The 12672-nt window shown below is 39.3% G+C and overlaps 2 protein-coding genes across 2 annotated transcripts; both read right to left on the reverse strand.

The window, feature by feature from the left end:
- Positions 1 to 4473: 4473 nt before the first annotated feature.
- Positions 4474 to 9949, reverse strand: LOC103516813. Its single transcript, XM_026829114.1, has 5 exons — positions 9826 to 9949; positions 7742 to 9131; positions 6434 to 7449; positions 5866 to 5888; positions 4474 to 5338 (listed from the first exon to the last, which is right to left on the reverse strand). The coding sequence occupies exons 2-5, from the start codon at positions 8862 to 8864 to the stop codon at positions 4474 to 4476; spliced, it is 3027 nt and encodes a 1008-aa protein (XP_026684915.1). The 5' UTR covers positions 8865 to 9131; positions 9826 to 9949.
- A 28-nt stretch (positions 9950 to 9977) lies between these two features.
- Positions 9978 to 12629, reverse strand: LOC113470574. The gene has a single exon (XM_026829113.1). The coding sequence runs from the start codon at positions 12627 to 12629 to the stop codon at positions 9978 to 9980; it is 2652 nt and encodes an 883-aa protein (XP_026684914.1).
- Positions 12630 to 12672: the final 43 nt, after the last annotated feature.

A 12672-nucleotide genomic window follows, 5' to 3' on the forward strand; every position in this document is an offset into this window, starting at 1 on the left:
AATATTACAAAAAACTTTGTAGGTACAATAAATACTTTTGTTTTTTTATTTTATATCCACAACAAACATTTTGTTTTTGTTGTGGTTTTACGTCTTGTTTTGTTTTCGTTTTGGGAGAGATTTGATATTATTTTCGAGCTGTGTGGGCAAGAGGAGTGGGTGAGATTTTTGACAACTCCGGTATTATCATATTAAACTCATAAATTTGCAAACATTAAAATAAATTATACAAAGTACTCACTGTCAAGTGAGGTGTCAAGTATACCTTTGGTCTGAGCTGAAGTTTTTTTGGACTAGCTGTGAGAACAATGGAAACTCTTGAACCGGAAAGAAGAACTCGTTGCTGCTAGAAAAGCTGAATTCCTGTGGTGGAAAACCAGTGTACAGGCTTTTTGGTTTTTATCGTGTTAACACCAAAAAGGATGAAAAATACCGATCTTGACTTAGTACCTAACATCATCCATTATCTCAAGGTCAAGAGCTGGAATCCAACTAAAATACCTCTCTGGAATTCAGCTAAAAATGGTCATTAATCTTGGCAAGATAATTTAGCTAAGAACAATCAATTTTACGACTTCAAGTCAGATTTATTTCAGGTTTGTGTTCTGGGCCCCTCCTTCTCCCATATTCCTATCTCTTACATTACTCACTTTTTCAGTACTTTTGCCCCTTTATTACTCATCATAAACATCATTTTTCATATAAGGCTTTATCTTTTCCACAACCTATGCCATGTTTCTTTCTTTCTTCATTCTGATGTTAGTGCCGACCTAAGAGGGAACCTCTTCTCAATGGCAAATACAGTGGCGTAGCGTCCATGTAGGGCGTGTATGGCGGCCATACACTCAAAAATTACTCAAATACCCTTAAATATTGACTTTAAATATTTATGAAGAAGCATGTGCATGACTTATGTAGTAATGTGCATGGTGATGGAAATTAGTGCCCTACACGCCTTACACTTGACTTTAGACCACGCTACGCCCCTGTGCGCCACTACTCAAAACGATACCAGCAGATTTGAAGATATTAAACTGAGAGGATTAAAACTTTAAACATCTGTAAATGAAATCAGATTACTCGTATTCAAACATATGAATGAAATCTCAGGATTCAAACGATATAAAAGAGAGATACCTGCCATAGATGAGATTTTAGGAAAGATAAGATTCAAAGATAAAATATCTTAGTAGATCAGGCTATCTAGATTCTAGTGGAGATTTTGATGACCTTAACCTTCCACTAATCCGATACCTTCCTACCTGTATTCGATTCATCAGTGGAGGAGCTGTTAAGCCTCTCAATGGGCTGGTGCTTTGATACAAAAATAGAGGTAGATTGCACAAAGAAGAAGAAGAAGAAGAAGAAGAAGAAGAAGAGGAAGAAGAAGAGGAAGAAGAAGAAGAAGAAGAAGAAGAAGAAGAAAAAAAAAATGTAGATTGCACCTTATAACCTCTTTTGAGGTTCTAAGGTGCAATCAATTTGTTTTTTGAACGGCATCTGTTTCCAAAAGGTAAGGCAAAATGGTCTTCAAGAGGTTCCTTCTAGCTGGAGATCTTCGAAATTACGAACTTACTCGTACCTCTTCTTCCAGGTGTTACTTACGGTTACGGACGATATGTATTACGGATAAGGATCATTGAAGACAACTAAATGCATTTTTGTTGGTTATCTGAATAGGTGACTTTCTGTATCATACCTAATCATAAGTATGCTGTTAGCTATTCTATTTTATTCAATTCAATTTTGTTGATTAATTAATTATTTTGTTTGTGATTCTTAGAAACGCCACCACTGATTTCATCCTTTATCATTTCATTTCTTAGAATGTGATATTTGATATTACACAATACCAACCATAATATCATAATAATAGGTACTTTTATCGGTTATTATTGATTTAATTTCATCCGAAACGATTTAGATGTAGGTATTGGGTATAAATTATTTATTTATGTTTCTTTATCTCTTCATCTTCTTGGGTGGTTCTTTGTCAGGTGATTTCAGGTGGTCCCTTCTTTCTTTATCTCTCTCTCTCCCTATTTCTCTCTCTCTCTCTCTTTCTTTTTAGTCTCTCTGTCTCTCATCTCGCTCTCTGGGCGAAAACATCCGACAGGTAGGAAATTTACTGAAAAATGAACAAATAGGCAATCAAGTGATGAGATAATAAATAAATAAAGGTTTATTACAAAAGAGCTTAGCAATTTTCAATAAATAAGAGGAAAAATAAATAAATGAAAAATTAAATAAATAAATAGTTTTCGCTGAATTTACAATAAAAGGATAAAAGTAATTACTGTGAGGATATTTGAATATTCAGTAAAACACGACTCAAATTTCCATGATGAATATGTGAAGATGACTGTTGGGTTTTACCATTGAGCTGAAGGAACTCCTAGGAAATGAAAAGTCGGGACTTCCATATTCACAACTTTCTTTGACTTTATTTTGTTGAATCGACATTTTGGATATTTGGCAAGCCTACCTATACCTAATTCGTTTAATATTCAGTTTATTATTATTCTTGATTTGATTTTTCGATTTCACTTTCATGTAATGATTTAAAATCAAGACTAGAGCCCGTTCTCCCTTTATTCCCAATATAAGGTTTAAGTCACCAATCCATTTATTGGCCTTGCTCGGCGTAGCTTAACATAGATGACGCTAAAACCGGTCTTAAAATAACGACTGACGTGTTATCTAAAACTTTCTCGCTTTGAGTTCATTTTCGTGTTCCTGGTAAAAAGACCTTTAATTTGATATATAGGTCGACCAGGTTTGGATAAGTCCTTCTATGGGGACAGAGTGACAGACGACACCGAAGCGACACACAATAGCCCGTCCACTATACCTTTTTTTTTTATTACTATCGTAATGATAAAGGAAGGACGGGCTAAAAACACAAGTTTAGTAGGTGTTAGGTCGTTTTTCGTAGCGCGAAAATGACCCTGACCACTTCTTGTCATTCAGGGTGGGTGTTTCACGCTAATAGTGTCGTTTATTTCTCTATTTTGTTTGTTTGTTTGTTTAACTTACTTGAGTTTCTGGTACATACATACATAACCATTATCGTTCTATCCTATAGGACAGGTCGATGAACAAAGCCCCTCCACCAGACTCTATTGCTATACCTTCGAAAAAGCCAGCCGTTCCGAGAACGAACATTATCCCATCAGGATAAAATCCGCCCCGGGCGGGAATCGAACCCGAGGATACACAAAAAAGAACATTGGAAAAACTATCCATTTTACTAACAATTTTCCAGACAAGCTCTTCTCCACACCAGAAAAGGGGCTCAAGTGCAATTACGTCATATTATCTCCAGCCAATAGGAATTCAGAATTTTAACCAATCACAACACAGTATTTTGGCACAGACAGTTTTATAACACAAGGTTTAAAAGCGCTAAAATTCAAATTATAAGCGGATTCGATTTCCAACAATGACAATGACACAAGTGAAACGGTCCCCAAAAAAACACCGAGGGACAAAGTGTACTCTGGCTGTCTGGCTCGAATTATAGTTATTGGCGGAACCAACAACTGATGCAAACACCCATAATACGAGAGACACTATGTAGATTACTGCACATTATGGTCGGATTACGAATAATTATGAATTCCTTGGGAAAAGAAACAGGAATCGACTGAGCAATAATGTCGAAAAAAAGAAACAACGTTTCAGAGAAATGGGATGCTGCCTGCCATATTTCCAACATTCTCCCACCAAAATATTCTAAGTTTGAATATTTTCCCATGAGCTAGAAAAATGCAAAATAAAATCGAAAAAAAATCTGGAAAAACCCTAAATTACAACTAAACATAACGAATCTGGTATCAAAAGTTGCGGAAAATTCAGGTCTATCCAGGAAAAATATCAGAAAAAATATTCACTGAGCCAAAAAGGTTTAAGGCCAAAAAGCAAATACAACATGTCAAAAATTCAAACTACAAGTACCTTATTTCAAAATATGACCTCAAAACTTGAATTTCCCACAATACTAATGATATCAAATCAAAATACAATTGTTATACATACTAAGAAACCTTACAAACCTAATTTAAAGGCTATGAGGGGAATAATAAAAGTCTCCTAGACAAATTCAAAGTTTACATATCAAATTAAAGTATTGAGCACTTTACCCCCAAAAAATACAACTAATCGTGACAATATTTACATCAAAAGTTCAAGAAAAATATGAATAATCTGACAAAAATCTGACAAACAAGTAAAAGTTATCCCTCAAAAGGTAAAATGCAAATAACCAATTTCAACCTTTGAGTCCCAAAACTGTTCTCTGGACAAGAAACACAATTACAAGGTAGATATCAATACAAACTAATAAAAGAACATGAAATTGGCTACAAAGTACAAACTTTATTCAAAAATAATAATAAAGCAACAGATCATATTTAATGTCAATCAACTACTGATAATACCAAATTTGTTTTCAATTTGTACAAAAATATTTATTTACAAATCAAGTCTCACAGGCTTTTTAATCAATCTGCCTCTGCGAGATGGCTGGTCAACATTGGGGGTTGGTGTCACACTTGGTAACACAGGTGGTGTTACAATGGGTGGAACCACATCTTCTGATTCTACTGGACTATGAACCTCAACTTCCTGTAGATCAGATTTAGGAACTGTGTCAAGATCTGACACCTTTGTTTTCTCTTCATGAAGGTTAGGTGTCATGTCATCTGAACTGCAATGGAATTCAAGGGGATAAATCCGCTGAATAGGTCTGGTCAACACACCAGAACTAGTGCGTAACTTCACAACTCGGACATGCCCATCTGCGCCAGGACACAAATTTATGACTCTTCCCATCGGCCAATCTAAACGTTTCACATTATCATCTCCGATCAAGACAACATCTCCAACCTTGATGATATGCTCCCTTTTCTTCTTTGCTGTGAGCTTAAGTTGACCTAGGTATTCCGATCTGAATCGTTCACGTAGTTGTTTTTTCAACTCTCTTCTTAGCTTGTAATGTGCACGTAGGTCCGACGCATCCATTTCATATTCAGGGACACCAGTTTCTTGTAATTCATGTAAAAACATAGCTGGTGTTAGGACAGCTAGATCCTCGGCGTTGTCAGACATGTAAGTTAGAGGTCGTGAATTGATGACTGACTCACACTCACACAATAAGGTTGACATCTCTTCATAGTCGACTGACAAATGACCAAGTACGCGCCGCAACAATGACTTGAGTATCCCAATCAGGCGCTCCCACCATCCTCCCCACCAGGGTGATGAAGGGGGATTGAATCTCCACTCTATCTTCTTCGCGGAGGCATGTTTCGCAATATCATCCCAGTCTAGCTTCTCACTGACAGAGTGAAAGCCAACAAAATTAGTGCCGTTGTCACTATAAACAACTTGTGGTCGTCCTTGTCTGCTGCAAAACCTGCGGAACGCTTGAATGAAACTATCCGTTGACAGTGACGATACCAACTCCAATTTTACCGCTCGATAGACCGCACAAGTGAAGAGACAAATCCATACCTTCTTGGTTGTTTTGTGGTCTGACTTCACATACAATGGACCAGCAAAATCAATGCCAGTACACCCGCGGCCTAGCGCTTACAAGGCAGACGCACTACTAACCAAGCTAACTAGGCTGGCAAGGTAGAGTTTAAAGAGGAAGAAAAGAAAAACATTCCTCAAGATCTATGAGCAAGGTCGCGGGCACAGGACCCCACCTTGCTGTCACTTTGTCAATGGCCTATCAACAGTGTAGATTAAGGAGTAAAAAAATGATATTGAATATTAGATTGGAATAAACAGTGGCGGACTTTGAATGTAATACTATAACAAAATAGAATAGAATGGAATAGACCTATCAGCAGGATATACCTTGCTGTCACTTTGTCAATGGCCTATCAACAGTCTAGATAAAAACGATATTGAATATTAGATAGGAATGAACAGTGGCGGACTGTGAATGTAATATTAGAACAGAATAGAATGAAATAGACCTATTATCAGGATATATGTACCTTGCTGTCACTTTGTCAATGGCGTTGGTATCAACAGTCTAGAACTCTAGATTAAGGAGTAAAGACCATATTGAAAATTAGATTGGAATGAGTTTGCAGTGGCGTAATCTGTAACAGAATTCCAACAAACACAGCGAGGGTTTAAAAAAAAAATCACCTTGGTAGGGTCGAAGATTAGTACAAGATCGTACAAAGTACAACAGTCAGCCTAGTTAGGTTGGAAAGTAGCCCGTCTGCCTTGCAAGCGCTAGGCCGCGGGTTCGATTCCCGCCCAGGGCCAACATTATCTTAAGTAGATAAGGTTTATTTTCGCAATAGGTGGCTTTCTCCTATGTCATGTAAAAACATAGCTGGTGTTAGGACAGCTAGATCCTCGGCGTTATCAGACATGTAAGTTAGGGGTCGTGAATTGATGACTGACTCACACTCACACAATAAGGTTGACATCTCTTCATAGTCGACTGACAAATGACCAAGTACGCGCCGCATTCATGTAAAAACATAGCTGGTGTTAGGACAGCTAGATCCTCGGCGTTGTCAGACATGTAAGTTAGAGGTCGTGAATTGATGACTGACTCACACTCACACAATAAGGTTGACATCTCTTCATAGTCGACTGACAAATGACCAAGTACGCGCCGCAACAATGACTTGAGTATCCCAATCAGGCGCTCCCACCATCCTCCCCACCAGGGTGATGAAGGGGGATTGAATCTCCACTCTATCTTCTTCGCGGAGGCATGTTTCGCAATATCATCCCAGTCTAGCTTCTCACTGACAGAGTGAAAGCCAACAAAATTAGTGCCGTTGTCACTATAAACAACTTGTGGTCGTCCTTGTCTGCTGCAAAACCTGCGGAACGCTTGAATGAAACTATCCGTTGACAGTGACGATACCAACTCCAATTTTACCGCTCGATAGACCGCACAAGTGAAGAGACAAATCCATACCTTCTTGGTTGTTTTGTGGTCTGACTTCACATACAATGGACCAGCAAAATCAATGCCAGTAACTTCAAAAATCTTAGCATTTCGAACTCGATTTCCAGGTAATGGAGTGGCTGCAACTTCTAATTTCCGAGCTGTATATCTCTTACAGGTGATACATGAGTTCAATACGGAACGGATAACTCGTCTACCTCCGAGAATCCAATATTTCTGTCTCAGGATCGACATCAAAATTTGCGTGCCTGCATGACAATTGTTCAAATGATGAAACATGACTAATTTGAGCACAACAGGATGTCTTGGTAGAACAACTGGACAGCAGGAATCTTCAAGATCCTGACGGTTAGAGATCTTGGTTTTTACTCGAATCAATCCATCTTCGTCTAGGAATGTAACTAGACTACTGAAACGTGGGTCTTCTTCCTTACAACTCTCTTCTTGAACCCATTTCAAAACTTGAGTTTCAGCAGTACATAGTTCTTCAACTGTCAAATCTTGGGGGGTGGGTAGATGACCATGAACTTTCTTAAATTCGCAATTGGTCTTGAAACGTTTCATCCATCCTACCATTCTCACCAACTTGTTATACTTAGAGAAGTATTTATGCCAGTCAACATCCATTTTCTCCTATCCTGTCCTCCTTCGCTCTTCAAATTCGGGACGATAAGACCTCCGTAGTTACACTTCCCTCTATCAAACAACGAATGACAGAATATGCGCCACCAGTGGCGTAGCGTCCATGTAGGGCGTGTATGGCGGCCATACACTCAAAATTTACTCAAATACCCTTAAATATTGACTTTAAATATGTCAAATCTTGGGGGGTGGGTAGATGACCATGAACTTTCTTAAATTCGCAATTGGTCTTGAAACGTTTCATCCATCCTACCATTCTCACCAACTTGTTATACTTAGAGAAGTATTTATGCCAGTCAACATCCATTGGTTGTGACAACGTAACAGAAGAGACAACTGTCTTCTTTTTCTCCCTACATACTTCATCCTCGTCCTCAATCTCTTCATGATGAGGCCACTGTTCTGGAGACCCTTTCAACCATTCTGGTCCCTCCCACCATCGACACTGTACTAACTTCTTCATCGTGCAGCCCCGAGATGGTAGGTCGGCCGGGTTCATTTCACCTGGGACGTGTCTCCATTCGTGCTCTTGTGACAAGTTTCGGATTTCAGTTATTCGGTTCATAACAAACACGTTCCACGGTTCGTTACGCCTAATCCATGCCAGAACAGTCGTGGCGTCTGTCCAGAAGGTAGTTCTTACGTCCTGTAGCTTATAATCTTTCACTACGGTTTGACATAGTCTGGTAGCGATGGAAGCGGCTAACAGTTCTAGGCGCGGAATCGTCAGGGTACTTTTGGACTTCGAACTCGGCGCAACTCTAGCCCTAGCGGCTAACAAATGAAGACTTACTTTCGTTTTGGAATGTTCCACTCTGAGAAATACAGCCGCCGCATAAGCTAGCTTGGAGGCGTCTGAGAAGACGTGGAGTGACCAACTTTCACGGGATTCAACATTTGGTTCAGATATCCAACGAGGAACGCGAATTTCTGCTATGTCTGGGACTTCGGCCATCCACTGAACAAATTTGGTCTTGGTATTCTCGTCCACTTCGTCATTCCAAGCGAGGCCAGTCTCCCATGTTTTCTGAATCAACAGCTTTGGTATCAGGGCAAAAGCACATATAACACCTATTGGATCAAAGATACGGTGTGCAGCACTCAACATAACCTTTTTAGTGATTTTCTCAATATGCATGGACGTGAGTCTATCTATGTTGATTGCTAGCGTATCGCTTGATTTGTCCCAAAGAAGCCCTAGTACATTTGTGGGCTTATCGTCCTTATCGCCAGTTAGTTCCCAACCTCTGAGGTCGAAACCTTTCTCTTTCATAATTGATGAGGCAACTTGTATGAACTGTTCTGCTTCTGCTTGGCTGTCTGTGCTTACCAAACAGTTGTCGACATAGAAACTGTCTTTCAATAGTTCCACGAGGTGAATGGGCCAGGATGATTTGCCTTCTCTGCAATCAGTGAGCGTTAATTCTAGGTGTAGCTTCAAACAGGATTCTAAAAGGAATGGGCTGGATGATACGCCAAATACTACTCGGCAATGACGGTAAGTAATCACTCGTCCATTTTCATCTTGCCACAAGAAGCGCAAACAGTCTCTTGAACTAGTGTAGGTAGGTATATTAAAAAAAAAAAAGAATTTAGCCAATGATTTACCACATTGACCCTTATTATTATTATTATTATTTTTTTACAAAAATTCCAACAAGCAAACATGGAAATAAATCTGTGGGACCAAATGAGTTAGGTAATAGGTGGTAAATAGTATGTAGTACTTAGACATTCAGATTTGAGCTAATAATACCCACACCTAATTGACACTTACTGGAAGTACTGTTATCATAATGACACCTAGGTATAGTTTCATACCTAATCAAGTCCAAGAACCCATTTTTTTCCTTTTTTCCTACAGAAAAATTACACAATAAGAGTCCCTACCTATAGAAAAGTCATAGCTCTCTTGTTTGACAATTTTATTGTTTTCTGTAGTCTAACATCCCAGTCCCCAAAATTCCCTTGGGGACTAATAGGTAAGCTATTATCTATTTTGGCTATCTAATGTGAATCTAATTAGCTATAATTCCCAATCCCCAAGCTCAAGACAAGTAAGATCAGACCTAGCAGGTAGGCTTCTACTGTATATTACTCTATAAGATTTGACTTTGAAAGCTTCTAGATCAATTGTTGGACCAAAGGTACAAATACTGAAATACCAGGGGGCATATAAAGTTGGATGACGGAGATTGCCTTGGGCAATAATTCCACCTAATTATTGATTGAATTAAACAATCTCTATCTTGTGGACTCACACTAATCTGCAAGAACGCTTTGGCAATGTCACCTGAGATGCCAATCTTGTTAATTCTGAACTTGGCTAAGGAAGTAGGGATTGTCTCAATCAAATTAGGTCCCTTCTCTAAACAGTCGTTTAGACTCACACCATTATCCTTGGCTGACGCATCGACAAACAGTCTCTATCTTGTGGACTCACACTAATCTGCAAGAACGCTTTGGCAATGTCACCGGAAATGCCAATCTTGTTAATTCTGAACTTGGCCAAGGAAGTAGGGATTGTCTCAATCAAATTAGGTCCCTTCTCTAAACAGTCGTTTAGACTCACACCATTATCCTTGGCTGACGCATCGAAAACTGGGCGGACGGGTGTAGTGGAACCTGGTTTCACTACATGGTGATGTGGCATATAATAGCCTGGATTATCTAGTTCCTCCTGGGGTACTCTTTCTATAATCTTGTCCATCTCCCAGGTGTCCAGTACTCTTTTGTAGTCAGCATAGTACTGATCTCTTCTTAGTTTCTTCACAGTGCCCTCTAGTCTTTTCTGAGACAGAAGAAGATTACTAGCCAGAGGGGGATGACCCTCAATCCAAGGTAAGTGTACTTCAAATCGATTGTCACTATTGACTTGCACAGTGTCGAGAAAGTGTTTACGTGCAGCTTCGGCTAGATCTGCTTTGGACTTATCCATCGGGTCCTGGATCCCTAGTACATCTAGACTCCATAGGTCTGAAATATTAGCATCCTTGATCAACAAAGATGTTACCAGAGTAGCAACACTACTATCAATAGAACCATATCTGGTAGGCATCTTACCCGACAGGGTCCAACCCATACAGGTCTCCATGGCTACGAGTCCCGATGGTAATTCCACACGTTTTCCAGTATAGAACTTTCCAGCAATGTCTGCCCCAACCAAGATGTCAACTGTAGTGCTTGGATGCTGTAGATCAGTCAGCTCAATGTTATGCTGTTTCAGTTCATCTATCCAGGGACCTGAGGGTATACTGGGAATGGTAGAACAAATTTTAGATTGACCAAACACATCAAAATCACAAGCAAATGTGTTATCTAAGTTGGATATGACTATCTTGAATAAATTATGATCCATGGCATCAGTAATACTTCCCCCAAAGAGTGCATGTCTCATGCTCTGTTTAGTTATGGGTGTATAACTAAGAGAATTCATAGTTTGTTCCAGTACATAAGATTGTTGGGAACCAGTATCAATCATTAACCTAGCAAGCTTATCTTGCTTCCCATCTTTACCTCTGATCTTAACTACCAAAGTTTGTAATAATACATTAGATGATTTGGTGTTAACAAATGTGCGAGTCACTATATCAGATTTAGAATCTCTTGGACAAAGTATTGTGAGATGTCTACTTCCACATTTCTCACATTTTAGTCTTGACTTTGTACGACATCGTGATACCCGGTGTCCAAATTTCAAACAAGCATAACAAACTTGTTTGTTTCTAATGATGTCTTGTCTTTGACTGAGAGTCATGTCCTTTTGACAATCTCCTGAGTAATGACCTTGGCTGCAAAATATACAAGACTCACCTTTTGGTGTTGAATTTACTAGACCTGTTGCTGTGGGAACTTTCTCAGGACTCTTCACATGCTTATCCTTTCTGCGGTTATTACTTTCGACTTTGTTAGCACTGCTAACAACTCCAAAACCAGATTTGGCTAATTCCAACTTTTGGACACCTTCCACTTCAGCCTTCAGAAAATTCATTTTCTCAGGACTCTTCACATGCTTATCCTTTCTGCGGTTATTACTTTCAACTTTGTTAGCACTGCTAACAACTCCAAAACCAGATTTGGCTAATTCCAACTTTTGGACACCTTCCACTTCAGCCTTCAGAAAATTCATGAGACTGTCAAGGTATTCCTTACATCCTGCAGAGGGTTGAGTAGCATGGAGCTGTGTAACACTACACCGTTCCCACATCTGTAACAAATCTTGGGGCAATGAAGAAGAGACAAGAGGCATTAGAATTGGGGCACACCTGTCTGCACTGACACCTAGACTCTCTAGATTGCGTAGGTGGCTTTGCAGTCGATCATACAAAATGACAATGGGGAGCTTGTCATGAGAAGCTGTGTTTGCAAGTACAAGTTTTAGTAACTCTCTTATGTACACTTCAGTCAGAAGATCCTCTCTTCCGAATCGTGCCTTCAGGGCTTCTACTACTTGATTATACATGTTACCTGTAGCTGGGTAACTATCCACTAACTCCCTTGCTGGAGTACCCTTCATCATATACATTGTTAGATATGACAATTTGTCTACATCACCTAGCTCCGGGTCCATATGTATTTTCTCAAATTGACCCCAGAACGGTAGCCAATTTTTTAACTGACCATCAAATTCTTGCAACTTCAACTTTGGAAGCTTGTACTTGTGGTGTGTGGAATGCACACTAGCATTGTCTAGCTCATTGTGGCCTATGGTTCCTTCAGATATTCCCTTATCTAAAAGTCTTTGGTACTTAAAGAAGGTGACTTGATAATGATCTGTTTTCTCTTGTTCATCAAGCAACTCAGATTCCCCTACCCCTTCATCTTCCAACAGCAACTCGTATATTTCTGAATCTTTCTCAGAAATTTTGTTAATCTTACACTTTACTAATTCAAACTGTGAGTACAACTGCTCAGCTCCTTTTCCTTCAGACTCTGACCCTAGGAGTTCATCAATATTCTTGATAGCCTTTGAGAAAGATGTTCTCAATACACTTCTCTCCTTCTTGAGACTGCTTATCTTCTTGTCTCTAACTGACATGATGCCTTATGATATCTAGGTACCTTACCGGAATTTGTTGTGT

The sequence above is a fragment of the Diaphorina citri genome, unplaced genomic scaffold (genome assembly GCF_000475195.1).
Source record: "Diaphorina citri unplaced genomic scaffold, Diaci psyllid genome assembly version 1.1 scaffold1671, whole genome shotgun sequence".
In the NCBI taxonomy this organism is placed as follows: Eukaryota; Metazoa; Arthropoda; class Insecta; order Hemiptera; family Psyllidae; genus Diaphorina; species Diaphorina citri.

Coding starts and splice junctions, on each gene's coding strand:
- LOC103516813 (XM_026829114.1), bottom strand. CDS start 8,864: ATGAAAGAGAAAGGTTTCGACCTCAGAGGTTGGGAACTAACTGGCGAT. Junction 5,889..6,433: donor GTCAACCTTATTGTGTGAGT/GTGAGTCAGTCA, acceptor GACTGTTGATAG/GCCATTGACAAAGTGACAGC. Junction 5,339..5,865: donor ATTGACAAAGTGACAGCAAG/GTATATCCTGCT, acceptor TCACTCTGTCAG/TGAGAAGCTAGACTGGGATG.
- LOC113470574 (XM_026829113.1), bottom strand. CDS start 12,629: ATGTCAGTTAGAGACAAGAAGATAAGCAGTCTCAAGAAGGAGAGAAGT.